This window comes from Coregonus lavaretus (genome assembly GCF_964263955.1).
Source record: "Coregonus lavaretus genome assembly, chromosome: 16".
In the NCBI taxonomy this organism is placed as follows: Eukaryota; Metazoa; Chordata; class Actinopteri; order Salmoniformes; family Salmonidae; genus Coregonus; species Coregonus lavaretus.
In genome coordinates, this window is record NC_140003.1 from 46,925,326 (window position 1) to 46,940,247 (window position 14,922).

The 14,922-nt window shown below is 45.5% G+C and overlaps 1 protein-coding gene across 1 annotated transcript; it reads left to right on the top strand.

Annotated features, from left to right (window-relative positions):
* The first annotated feature begins 566 nt into the window (after positions 1-566).
* Positions 567-8,373, top strand: LOC311143325 (nucleoporin NUP35-like). The gene is made up of 9 exons (XM_084179157.1): positions 567-723; positions 987-1,114; positions 1,667-1,724; positions 1,826-1,967; positions 3,171-3,240; positions 3,321-3,449; positions 3,632-3,707; positions 3,897-3,991; positions 8,237-8,373. Exons 1-9 carry the CDS (start codon positions 579-581, stop codon positions 8,312-8,314), a joined length of 921 nt encoding a protein of 306 aa, XP_084035283.1. The 5' UTR covers positions 567-578; the 3' UTR covers positions 8,315-8,373.
* The last annotated feature ends 6,549 nt before the right edge of the window (positions 8,374-14,922 follow it).

Sequence of the window (14,922 nt, forward strand, 5' to 3'; positions counted from 1 at the left end):
TTTGTACAATCGGTGGTCCTTAGGTTTAGTATGGAATTCCAAGGTGGGTAACTAATCATATTTTCCTCAATCCAGCAAGCTAAACAGATACAGAATACTGCTAGCTAACGACGTTAGCATTATCACATGAGTTATCTAACCGTAGCGCTTACAGTACAGTGTTGACTTTGAGTTTCGCTGTGAACGTATTACAAGGTAGCTAACGTTAGTTAACATTCAGAGAATGTCAACAAAAGCAATCGTTGGTGGGCAAAGTTAGCTAGTGAAGCTAACCAACTAGCTAGCTAACACGTTTGGCATGGTGACTGGTCAGTTAGCTAAATTAGCTAGCTAGCTATTGTTGTAATGTTTATAGCTAGCTAGCTAAGTCAGCTACTAGCCAGTTAGTAACTTTGATGATTAGCTAAAAGAAGAGTTTTGAAATCAGCAGCTGAACTATTTTGCTAACAATGTGGAGGAATGCTAGGCTATAGACTAACAAAAGAGCCATAGCTAGGTACCTGTGTACTAACAACTAGCTAGCTTACTTATTCATTAACTTCGCTAACTAACGTTATCTGGCCCTAGGCACGGAACTAATGACTCTGGGTTCCCCAACATCACCCAAGCCCGGCCCGGGTGCCCAGTTTCTCCCCGGATTTTTGATGGGGGATCTGCCGGCACCTGTCACACCCCAGCCTCGGTCATTTGGGGTCATGGATATGAGGTCACCACTTCAAACAGGTGAGTGATAGTTTACTTTTGGGGGTCATTTGTTGTTCACTAAAACAAATAACTAGCTAGTTGACTTTACAGTCTGTCATATCTAATTATCTAACATCCCTTTCATAGCGTGATAGGCCTAACTTGCTTTAAAACACCTGCTTATTGGTTACTATCAAGATCTGTTACTTTCACTGTCAGTGTTGTAATATGGCAAAGGCAGTTTCTCCTCTGCAATATTTCCAATTGATTCCTGACTGTTTCTCTAACCCTCTCTCTGTTAGGTGGCTCTACCCCTCAACCCGTGGTTCCTACACACAAAGACAAGAGTGGGGCCCCTCCGGTCAGGAGTATCTACGATGACCTCTCTAGTCCTGCTGTAGGGATGTCCCCTATGGGCGCACATAAACAGGTAAGTGTTAACAGAGTAGGTTCCATTCCTCTCCTGACCTGGGCGTGAACCCGGGACCTTACGCGCTACAACACTTTACACTCAGAGTAGTGTTCTACATTTTAGTCATTTTAGCAGACGCTCTTATCCAGAGCGACTTACAGTTAGTGCATACATTTTTCTTCTTCTTCTGGATTCATCCCCAGACTCTTCAGTCCCTCTGGAGTTTTCCCAGAGTCTGTCGCTTTAGCCAGGGTAGTGTTTTATCCAATTTGCTAGTGATTCTACACCTGCTACATTAGCATCTCACCAGAAGCTTTTGATTTTGAGTAGTGTATCTGCATCAAGAGGACATGTAATAGGGGCGGCAGGTAGCTTAGTGGTTAAGAGCGTTGTGCCAGTAACCGAAAGGTCGCTGGTTCTAATCCCCGAGCCGACTAGGTGAAAAATCGGTCGATGTGCCCTTTAAATAAAATAAGTAAAATACTGTAAGTCGCTCTGGATAAGAGCGTCTGCTAAATGACAAAAAATGTCAAATGTAAATGTAATAATTTGGATGTAATCTTCTCTCAGCCCTTCTCAATGATGCACACCCCACTGTCTGGTTATATGGCAGTTACACCAGGAACAGGTGAGCTGTTTCGTTTTCTTCAAACTTGTTTGTACCAACTGGTCTTAGATTTACTAAGAGAGGGAATTCATAGGTACGTCCTAATGTCGTCTTCTGTTCAGCATCCAGTATATTTAGTCCTGCTACCATCGGACAGCAGGCGATGTCAACAATGTCTCCAGCCCAAGTAGACCCTTTCTTCACTCAGGGAGATGCACTGTCTTCTGAAGACCGTCTAGATGATACTTGGATCACTGTGTTTGGGTAAGTTCCTGGTATTGCACCCCCTAATATCTACAGGTAACTGCCAAAATAAAGGAAACCCCAACATAAAGTGTCTTAAAGAGCGAACGCATCCGATCCCGCATGCGTTTCTCTGTTGCTCATTAAGAAAAACCAGATTTCAGTCTTGGGGGTGTGGTTCAATGTGGCAGTTACTAATGTTTGTCCCCCATGAGACACCATAGGAACAAAGCCAGTATTACTTCCTCAAAATAGTCAGAATCTAAGGTAACGCTGCGCTGATAGGCAGGTCTGTCTCACTGTCTAGTGTTCTGCGGTAGGATTTGATAGCGCACAATCATGCCTCTGTGTACCCCGTGTTAGTGAGCGTTGAACAAGATGATCCTATTTACACTTTGTGGTCAATTTTGACAGTAGAATAAATGTTTCGGGCAAATATCGATGCCACATAGGCTGTTTTTATATGAAAATATGTTTATTGCCTTCAGTTGCGCTTTAATAAGGCGTTGGGCCACCACGAGCCAGAACAACTTCAATGAACCTTGGTATAGATTCTACAGGTGTCTGGAACTCTATTGGAGGGATGTGACATCATTCTTCCATGAGAAATTCCATCATTTGGTGTTTTGTTGATGGTGGTGGAAAACACTGTCTCAGGCGCCGCTCCAGAATCTCCCGTAAGTGTTCAATTGGGTTGAGCTCTGGTGACTGAGACAGCCATGGCATATGGTTTACATAGTTTTCATGCTCATCAAACCATTCAGTGACCACTCGTGCCCTGTGGATGGCGGCATTGTCATCCTATGGGGGCATAGCCATGGTAGCCAAAATAATGGCCTGCCCAGCATTTGTATACATGACCCTAAGCATGATGGGATGTTAATTGCTTAATCAACTCAGGAACTACACCTGTGTGGAAGCGAATGCTTTCAATATAATTTGTATCTCTCATTTACTCAAGCATTTCCACTGTTTTGGCAGTTACCTGTAGCTTTAACTGTTGAAATAATGGGTGAGTTCTTTTTTAGCTCACCTGGTTCCCCAGGTGGCCGGAGTTTTCACTGTAGGACCAGTCAAATTGTGACCTGGTTCGACCTTGAACAGATGCACTGACTGTGTCTGATCTGTGGATCACAATGCTGGACCCCTAGAACGGACATATATTCTATAGTTGAGGTGAAAATGAACAGCTTCCTGAATGAATAATACTCTTTGTTTAAACAGGTTCCCTCCTGCCGCCGCATCTTATATTCTGTTGCAGTTTGCCCAGTATGGAAACATAATGAAACACGTGGTAAGAATATTTGCATCCGTTGAAAAGGAAATGTAAGTGTGTGCGTTCTGTTACACTGCACTGTTCTCTTGTTCTAATAGATGTCCAACACTGGTAACTGGATGCACATTCAATATCAGTCTAAACTCCAAGCAAGAAAAGCACTAAGTAAAGATGGGAAGATTTTTGGCGAGGCTATAATGATTGGTGTTAAACCATGCATTGATAAGGTAAGTCGCTCTGGGTAAATTTTAAAATTAGGAACACAGTGATAATATAATTTGACACTGTTTTAATAATTCAACTGAAAAGTCCAAACATTTAGAAATGGATGGGTGTATTTATCACTATGTAAACAACATATCTAATCATGAATGAAGATGATTTCTGTGTGTGTGTCTCTGTCTCTCAGAATGTGATGGAGAGCTCAGACCGAGGCGCTACCTCCTCCGGCTCAGTATTTACTCCTCCAGTCAGCTCAGACCGAGGTGCTACCTCCTCCGGCTCAGTATTTACTCCTCCAGTCAGCTCAGACCGAGGTGCTACCTTCTCCGGCTCAGTATTTACTCCTCCAGTCAGCTCAGACCGAGGTGCTACCTTCTCCGGCTCAGTATTTACTCCTCCAGTCAGCTCAGACCGAGGTGCTACCTTCTCCGGCTCAGTATTTACTCCTCCAGTCAGAAACGGGACCCCAGGCCACCATGTCTCTACTCCTCGCTCCTCTATGAGGCCCCTCAGTGCAGCCTACCAGGCCTCCAGCAGTGATTACCAGGTAGGATCAGGGGGGTTTCACCATTCAATACTTTGCCAAAACCAACAGAAGTTGTAAGGCCATCAAAGACGAGAGGACTACAGGGCTATAGACCACAGTAGATACACCATAGAGGACTACAGGGTTATAGACCACAGTAGATACACCATATAGGACTACAGTAGATACACCATATAGGACTACAGGGCTATAGACCACAGGAGATACACCATATAGGACTACAGTAGATACACCATAGAGGACTACAGGGCTATAGACCACAGCAGATACACCATAGAGGACTACAGTAGATACACCATATAGGACTACAGGGCTATAGACTACAGTAGATACACCATAGAGGACTACAGGAGATACACAATAGAGGACTACAGGGCTATAGACTACAGGAGATACACCATATAGGACTACAGGGCTATAGACCACAGGAGATACACCATAGAGGACTACAGGGTTATAGACTACAGGAGATACACCATAGAGGACTACAGGGTTATAGACCACAGCAGATACACCATAGAGGACTACAGGGCTATAGACTACAGGAGATACACCATAGAGGACTACAGGGTTATAGACTACAGGAGATACACCATAGAGGACTACAGGGTTATAGACCACAGGAGATACACCATAGAGGACTACAGGGTTATAGACCACAGGAGATACACCATAGAGGACTACAGTAGATACACCATATAGGACTACAGGGCTATAGACTACAGGAGATACACCATATAGGACTACAGGGCTATAGACCACAGGAGATACACCATAGAGGACTACAGGGCTATAGACCACAGCAGATACACCATAGAGGACTACAGTAGATACACCATATAGGACTACAGGGCTATAGACTACAGTAGATACACCATAGAGGACTACAGGAGATACACAATAGAGGACTACAGGGCTATAGACTACAGGAGATACACCATATAGGACTACAGGGCTATAGACCACAGGAGATACACCATAGAGGACTACAGGGTTATAGACTACAGGAGATACACCATAGAGGACTACAGGGTTATAGACCACAGCAGATACACCATAGAGGACTACAGGGTTATAGACTACAGGAGATACACCATAGAGGACTACAGGGCTATAGACTACAGGAGATACACCATAGAGGACTACAGGGTTATAGACTACAGTAGATACACCATAGAGGACTACAGGAGATGCACCATAGAGGACTACAGGAGATACACCATAGAGGACTACAGGGCTATAGACTACAGTAGATACACCATAGAGGACTACAGGGCTATAGACCACAGTAGATACACCATATAGGACTACAGGGCTATAGACCACAGTAGATACACCATAGAGGACTACAGGGCTATAGACCACAGGAGATACACCATATAGGACTACAGGGCTATAGACCACAGTAGATACACCATAGAGGACTACAGGGCTATAGACCACAGGAGATACACCATAGAGGACTACAGGGCTATAGACCATAGAGGACTACAGGGCTATAGACTACAGTAGATACACCATAGAGGACTACAGGGCTATAGACCACAGGAGATACACCATAGAGGACTACAGTAGATACACCATAGAGGACTACAGGGCTATAGACCACAGGAGATACACCATAGAGGACTACAGGGTTATAGACTACAGGAGATACACCATAGAGGACTACAGGGCTATAGACCACAGGAGATACACCATAGAGGACTACAGTAGATACACCATAGAGGACTACAGGGCTATAGACCACAGGAGATACACCATAGAGGACTACAGTAGATACACCATAGAGGACTACAGGGCTATAGACCACAGTAGATACACCATAGAGGACTACAGGGCTATAGACCACAGGAGATACACCATAGAGGACTACAGTAGATACACCATAGAGGACTACAGGGCTATAGACTACAGTAGATACACCATAGAGGACTACAGGGCTATAGACCACAGGAGATACACCATAGAGGACTACAGGGCTATAGACCACAGGAGATACACCATAGAGGACTACAGTAGATACACCATAGAGGACTACAGGGCTATAGACTACAGTAGATACACCATAGAGGACTACAGGGCTATAGACTACAGGAGATACACCATAGAGGACTACAAGGCTATAGACCACAGAAGATACACCATAGAGGACTACAGGGCTATAGACCACAGTAGATACACCATATAGGACTACAGGGCTATAGACCACAGTAGATACACCATAGAGGACTACAGGGCTATAGACCACAGGAGATACACCATATAGGACTACAGGGCTATAGACCACAGTAGATACACCATAGAGGACTACAGGGCTATAGACCACAGGAGATACACCATAGAGGACTACAGGGCTATAGACCATAGAGGACTACAGGGCTATAGACTACAGTAGATACACCATAGAGGACTACAGGGCTATAGACCACAGGAGATACACCATAGAGGACTACAGTAGATACACCATAGAGGACTACAGGGCTATAGACCACAGGAGATACACCATAGAGGACTACAGGGTTATAGACTACAGGAGATACACCATAGAGGACTACAGGGCTATAGACCACAGGAGATACACCATAGAGGACTACAGTAGATACACCATAGAGGACTACAGGGCTATAGACCACAGGAGATACACCATAGAGGACTACAGTAGATACACCATAGAGGACTACAGGGCTATAGACCACAGTAGATACACCATAGAGGACTACAGGGCTATAGACCACAGGAGATACACCATAGAGGACTACAGGGCTATAGACCACAGGAGATACACCATAGAGGACTACAGTAGATACACCATAGAGGACTACAGGGCTATAGACTACAGTAGATACACCATAGAGGACTACAGGGCTATAGACTACAGGAGATACACCATAGAGGACTACAAGGCTATAGACCACAGAAGATACACCATAGAGGACTACAGGGCTATAGACTACAGTAGATACACCATAGAGGACTACAGGGCTATAGACCACAGGAGATACACCATAGAGGACTACAGGGCTATAGACTACAGGATATACACCATAGAGGACTACAGGGTTATAGAATACAGGAGATACACCATAGAGGACTACAGGGTTATAGACTACAGTAGATACACCATAGAGGACTACAGGAGATACACCATGGAGGACTACAGGAGATATACCATAGAGGGCTATAGACTACAGGAGATACACCATAGAGGACTACAGTAGATACACCATAGAGGACTACAGGGCTATAGACCACAGTAGATACACCATAGAGGACTACAGTAGATACACCATAGAGGACTACAGGGCTATAGACTACAGTAGATACACCATAGAGGACTACAGGGCTATAGACCACAGGAGATACACCATAGAGGACTACAGGGCTATAGACTACAGTAGATACACCATAGAGGACTACAGGGCTATAGACCACAGTAGATACACCATAGAGGACTACAGTAGATACACCATAGCTATGGTGTATCTCCTGTAGTCCTCTATGGTGCATCTCCTGTAGTCCTCTATGGTGTATCTACTGTGGTCTATAGCCCTGTAGTCCTCTATGGTGTATCTCCTGTGGTCTATAGCCCTGTAGTCCTCTATGGTGTATCTACTGTGGTCTATAGCCCTGTACCCATAGAGGACTACAGGAGATACACCATAGAGGACTACAGGAGATACACCATAGAGGACTACAGGGCTATAGACTACAGGAGATACACCATAGAGGACTACAGGAGATACACCATAGAGGTCTACAGTAGATACACCATAGAGGACTACAGGGTTATAGACTACAGGAGATACACCATAGAGGACTACAGGAGATACACCATAGAGGACTACAGGAGATACACCATAGAGGACTACAGGGCTATAGACTACAGGAGATACACCATAGAGGACTACAGGAGATACACCATAGAGGACTACAGGAGATACACCATAGAGGACTACAGGAGATACACCATAGAGGACTACAGGAGATACACCATAGAGGACTACAGGGCTATATGTCCACTAGAGGACAGCAAAGCGACTTCTCTAGATAAAAACATTCACAAACCTCAATCCGTACAATGCACTCAATGCATACTACATGATTGAAAATAGTTAAAACACGGTGAAGGATGTGAGTGAGTGCACAGATAGGTTGCCTTTTTAAATTTCAGTCTTAAAAGTGCCATTTAAGTGTCACTGTCTCTATGGACATGGACCAACCATGCTATGTGTGTGATTTCAGGTGGTGGCAGACGGACAGACCCCAAGGAAAGATGATAGTTTGGTTTCCAAAGCGATGGAGTACATGTTTGGCTGGTGAGATGGTGTCTCTTCCAATGGCTGAACGCTTCATGTTAAGACTGGATGACCAACAGCAGACTTCTGTCACCACCATATTGTGGAGTCAGTGTTTCCGTCCCAAATGGTACCCTGATAGCCCGATTTTGACCCTGGTCAAAAGTAATGCACCACATAGGGAATAGGGTGCCATTAGTGAAGCATCCGGCGTGTTACTGATTTTCTAACCAAGCCATGTGGATATCCTCGACCCTGTGACTACTATGCTCTATGTGGTGATTGAGTGGGCAGGAGTTTTGACTAGACGGACACCGGATATTGTACGTTCGCGTCGAGTGAAGTGTTTTTGTGCAGACATCACGGTGCTGACCTGACAAACGCAGACCTACACAAAGTACCATATTTTCTTGGTTTACAAAATCTTTATTTGCCACTTGTCCTCTTGAGGAGAATTGAAGGGCTTCTGTCATATGAGATGATGTTGATGTGGAATGAATCACACACAATGAAGACATGGTTATTTCACAAATGTCCCTATTTCCTATGTAGTGTACTACTTTTGACCGGTGCCCATAAGGGTCAAAATTAGTGCAATATGTAAGGAATAAGGTGCCGTTTGGGACACAAACGTGGCCTATCTACAGTACGGTATCTGAACTAAGCGATGCTTTGACAGTTTGAAATCAAGGTTGAACATCACTATCCTATGTTTGGTTAGAGTGAGATGTTGCAGGTTGTTGGTTTTTCTGCCTGGTTCGTTTAGTAAACAACGTTCAATATAACAGGATCAGAGTTAAGAATTGTGATTTTTTTTATATAGAAATGGCTTTTGTGTGCTGTCAAACATTTACTCTTTTAAAAGATGATCTCACAAAGCTGTCAGTGTACCACATTCCTTTTATCCATCTACTGTCTCCACTCTCTACTATGGCTGCTGTCTCTACTCTGCTGTCTCTACTATGGCTGCTGTCTCTACTCTGCTGTCTCTACTATGGCTGCTGTCTCTACTCTGCTGTCTCTACTCTGCTGTCTCTACTCTGCTGTCTCTACTCTGCTGTCTCTACTCTGTTGTCTCTACTATGGCTGCTGTCTCTACTCTGCTGTCTCTACTATGGCTACTGTCTCTACTCTGCTGTCTCTACTCTGTTGTCTCTACTATGGCTGCTGTCTCTACTATGGCTGCTGTCTCTACTCTGCTGTCTCTACTATGGCTACTGTCTCTACTCTGCTGTCTCTACTCTGCTGTCTCTACTATGGCTACTGTCTCTACTCTGCTGTCTCTACTCTGCTGTCTCTACTCTGCTGTCTCTACTCTGCTGTCTCTACTCTGCTGTCTCTACTATGGCTACTGTCTCTACTCTGCTGTCTCTACTCTGCTGTCTCTACTCTGCTGTCTCTACTCTGCTGTCTCTACTCTGCTGTCTCTACTCTGCTGTCTCTACTATGGCTGCTGTCTCTACTATGGCTGCTGTCTCTACTCTGCTGTCTCTACTATGGCTACTGTCTCTACTCTGCTGTCTCTACTCTGCTGTCTCTACTATGGCTGCTGTCTCTACTATGGCTGCTGTCTCTACTCTGCTGTCTCTACTATGGCTACTGTCTCTACTCTGCTGTCTCTACTCTGCTGTCTCTACTATGGCTACTGTCTCTACTCTGCTGTCTCTACTATGGCTGCTGTCTCTACTCTGCTGTCTCTACTATGGCTGCTGTCTCTACTCTGCTGTCTCTACTATGGCTGCTGTCTCTACTCTGCTGTCTCTACTATGGCTGCTGTCTCTACTCTGCTGTCTCTACTCTGCTGTCTCTACTCTGCTGTCTCTACTATGGCTGCTGTCTCTACTCTGCTGTCTCTACTCTACTGTCTCTACTCTGCTGTCTCTACTATGGCTGCTGTCTCTACTCTGCTGTCTCTACTCTGCTGTCTCTACTCTGCTGTCTCTACTATGGCTGCTGTCTCTACTCTGCTGTCTCTACTCTGCTGTCTCTACTCTGCTGTCTCTACTATCTCTGCTGTCTCTACTCTGCTGTCTCTACTCTACTGTCTCTACTATGGCTGCTGTCTCTACTCTGCTGTCTCTACTCTGCTGTCTCTACTCTGCTGTCTCTACTATGGCTGCTGTCTCTACTATGGCTGCTGTCTCTACTATGGCTGCTGTCTCTACTCTGCTGTCTCTACTCTGTTGTCTCTACTATGGCTGCTGTCTCTACTATGGCTGCTGTCTCTACTCTGCTGTCTCTACTATGGCTACTGTCTCTACTCTGCTGTCTCTACTCTGCTGTCTCTACTATGGCTGCTGTCTCTACTCTGCTGTCTCTACTCTGCTGTCTCTACTCTGCTGTCTCTACTATGGCTGCTGTCTCTACTATGGCTGCTGTCTCTACTATGGCTGCTGTCTCTACTCTGCTGTCTCTACTCTGCTGTCTCTACTCTGCTGTCTCTACTCTGCTGTCTCTACTCTGCTGTCTCTACTATGGCTGCTGTCTCTACTCTGCTGTCTCCACTCTGCTGTCTCTACTCTGCTGTCTCTACTCTGCTGTCTCTACTCTGCTGTCTCTACTCTGCTGTCTCTACTCTGCTGTCTCTACTCTGCTGTCTCTACTATGGCTACTGTCTCTACTATGGCTGCTGTCTCTACTATGGCTGCTGTCTCTACTCTGCTGTCTCTACTATGGCTGCTGTCTCTACTATGGCTGCTGTCTCTACTCTGCTGTCTCTACTCTGCTGTCTCTACTCTGCTGTCTCTACTCTGCTGTCTCTACTCTGGCTGCTGTCTCTACTATGGCTGCTGTCTCTACTCTGCTGTCTCTACTCTGCTGTCTCTACTCTGCTGTCTCTACTCTGGCTGCTGTCTCTACTATGGCTGCTGTCTCTACTCTGCTGTCTCTACTATGGCTGCTGTCTCTACTCTGCTGTCTCTACTATGGCTGCTGTCTCTACTCTGCTGTCTCTACTCTGCTGTCTCTACTCTGCTGTCTCTACTCTGCTGTCTCTACTCTGTTGTCTCTACTCTGCTGTCTCTACTCTGCTGTCTCTACTCTGCTGTCTCTACTCTGTTGTCTCTACTATGGCTGCTGTCTCTACTCTACTGTCTCTACTCTGCTGTCTCTACTCTGCTGTCTCTACTCTGCTGTCTCTACTCTACTGTCTCTACTCTGCTGTCTCTACTCTGCTGTCTCTACTCTGCTGTCTCTACTATGGCTGCTGTCTCTACTCTGCTGTCTCTACTCTGCTGTCTCTACTCTGCTGTCTCTACTATGGCTGCTGTCTCTACTCTGCTGTCTCTACTCTGCTGTCTCTACTCTGCTGTCTCCACTCTGCTGTCTCTACTCTGCTGTCTCTACTCTGCTGTCTACTCTGCTGTCTCTACTCTGCTGTCTCTACTCTACTGTCTCCACTCTCTACTATGGCTGCTGTCTCTACTATGGCTGCTGTCTCTACTATGGCTGCTGTCTCTACTCTGCTGTCTCCACTCTGCTGTCTCTACTCTGCTGTCTCCACTCTGCTGTCTCTACTCTGCTGTCTCTACTCTGCTGTCTCTACTCTGCTGTCTCTACTCTGTCTCCACTCTGCTGTCTCTACTCTGCTGTCTCCACTCTGCTGTCTCTACTCTGCTGTCTCTACTCTGCTGTCTCTACTCTGCTGTCTCTACTCTGCTGTCTACTCTGCTGTCTCTACTCTGCTGTCTCTACTCTACTGTCTCCACTCTCTACTATGGCTGCTGTCTCTACTATGGCTGCTGTCTCTACTATGGCTGCTGTCTCTACTATGGCTGCTGTCTCTACTGTCACTTGCGTACTCTTTTTGGTAAATAAATGGTAGTTTTACGTGCCACGATGAACTAAACTCAGCAAAAAAAGAAACGTCCTCTCACTGTCAACTGCGTTTATTTTCAGCAAACCTAACGTGTAAATATTTGTATGAACATAACAAGATTCAACAACTGAGACATAAACTGAACAAGTTCCACAGACATGTGACTATCAGAAATTGAATAATGTGTCCCTGAACAAAGAAGGGGGTCAAAATCAAAAGTAACAGTCAGTATCTGGTGTGGCCACCAGCTGCATTAAGTACTGCAGTGCATCTCCTCCTCATGGACTGCACCAGATTTGCCAGTTCTTGCTGTGAGATGTTACCTCACTCTTCCACCAAGGCACCTGCAAGTTCCCGGACATTTCTGGGGGGAATGGCCCTACCCCTCACCCTCCGATTCATCAGGTCCCAGACGTGCTCAATGGGATTGAGATCCGGACTCTTTGCTGGCCATGGCAGAACACTGACATTACTGTCTTGCAGGAAATCACGCACAGAACGAGCAGTATGGCTGGTGGCATTGTCATGCTGGAGGGTCATGTCAGGATGAGCCTGCAGGAAGGGTACCACATGAGGGAGGAGGATGTCTTCCCTGTAACGCACAGCGTTGAGATTGTTGTCATTGCAGGCAATCTCAGTCCGATGATGCACGTTCACGCAGATGAGCAGGGACCCTGGGCATCTTTCTTTTGGTGTTTTTCAGAGTCAGTAGAAAGGCCTCTTTAGTGTCCTAAGTTTTCATAACTGTGACCTTAATTGCCTACCGTCTGTAAGCTGTTGGTGTCTTAACAACCGTTCCACAGGTGCATGTTCATTAATTGTTTATGGTTCATTGAACAAGCATGGGGAAACAGTGTTTAAACCCTTTACAATGAAGATCTGTGAAGTTATTTGGAATTTTACGAATTATCTTTGAAAGACCTGAAAAAGGGACGTTTCTTTTTTTGCTGAGTTTATATAAATGCACACAGTGTTTACTTGTTAATTGACTTTTACCATGAAGACTTCTGATTCCGCTCCAGTGTTAGTCTGTGAACGCTCATGACATATGTAGTTAGTTAGTATCCCAGTCAGAGGTCTAAGTAAGAGTGCTTTTATATTTGAGAATCCATCTGGTGCCTATTCAGAGTAAATATGCAGGCGAGTCTAGAGGTGGAAGGTTATGCAGGCGAGTCTAGAGGTGGAAGGTTATGCAGGCGAGTCTAGAGGTGGAAGGTTATGCAGGCGAGTCTAGAGGTGGAAGGTTATGCAGGCGAGTCTAGAGGTGGAAGGTTATGCAGGCGAGTCGAGAGGTGGAAGGTTATGCAGGCGAGTCTAGAGGTGGAAGGTTATGCAGGCGAGTCTAGAGGTGGAAGGTTATGCAGGCGAGTCTAGAGGTGGAAGGTTATGCAGGCGAGTCTAGAGGTGGAAGGTTATGCAGGCGAGTCTAGAGGTGGAAGGTTATGCAGGCGAGTCTAGAGGTGGAAGGTTATGCAGGCGAGTCGAGAGGTGGAAGGTTATGCAGGCGAGTCTAGAGGTGGAAGGTTATGCAGGCGAGTCTAGAGGTGGAAGGTTATGCAGGCGAGTCTAGAGGTGGAAGGTTATGCAGGCGAGTCTAGAGGTGGAAGGTTATGCAGGCGAGTCGAGAGGTGGAAGGTTATGCAGGCGAGTCTAGAGGTGGAAGGTTATGCAGGCGAGTTATAGGGAATAGGGCTCCATTTGGGGCGTCGCCATAATATGCATGAATAAAGCCTCCTCTTGTTTTGGGTATAAGCCCAGAGTCTGTTTTGGAAGGTTATGCAGGTGAGTCTGGAGGCGTGTTGTGTTAGTCTCCTTGCTTCAGTCTGAGATGTGTTGGAACAAGTGCTGACATACTGTTGAAGGTAACACTGATCTGTTGTTCATCCTCCATCTCTCCTTTCATATCTGTCTCTCCCTCTCTCCCTCTGAGGCTGATTCAGAGAGCCAGGTCCTGTCCAGGTGAGTTGTATTAGCGGTGCAGGCTGCCTTGAGGGGATGTTGTAGAGAGAATTCATCCTGATCAGCTGGCTTCTCTTTTATTTTTATTTTTTGTTATTCGGTCCCTCCCTCCTGGGGCTGATGGGATGCTAGATGACGTACAACCTTGAAATAAGTGTGTTTTCACCTCAACACATGATTGTCCAGCAACACATTACTGAACGCCTGCAGGTATGTACGATGATGCATACTATATACCATACTGTTTACTGTACTGTCTACCGTAGAATACACGGCACTTTCTGTTGGCTGACACATGGCTGTAAATAGAAAGGTCAACCCACAACCCAGAAAATGTAGAAGATGGCTGCTCAGCTCCCCAACGTGAACATGACCAATCCATGTTGGAAAATTCAAGTGCCCGCTACATGGAGATATTGCAGTTACTGAGCCGTGCTCCCCCGTACATAGTTGACCATGATGTAATCTTTAAGTGCCCACTAGAGGGCGATATTGCAGTTACTGAGCCGTGCTCCCCGTACATAGTTGACCATGATGTAATCTTTAAGTGCCCACTAGAGGGCAGTATATCCATCACTGAGCATGTGGTCTGTGGTTGGATCAATGCAATTGCCTCTTCACGTACTGTATTACAATACAAATCGATGGGTAGATTTGTACCTGATGTGTATATGGCCTGTATTTACTTGCTACTTCATAGGCTACTCTTTTTATATTTTGTTTCAGTGAACCCTAACTGTATATATTGGAGATATTGGATTTATGAAGTACCTTGGCTCCAAGCCTTATGTGATTTAAGAATGAATAAATCCATCTAAAGTTTATTGCATCCCAGATTTATTATCAGTCTTGGCATG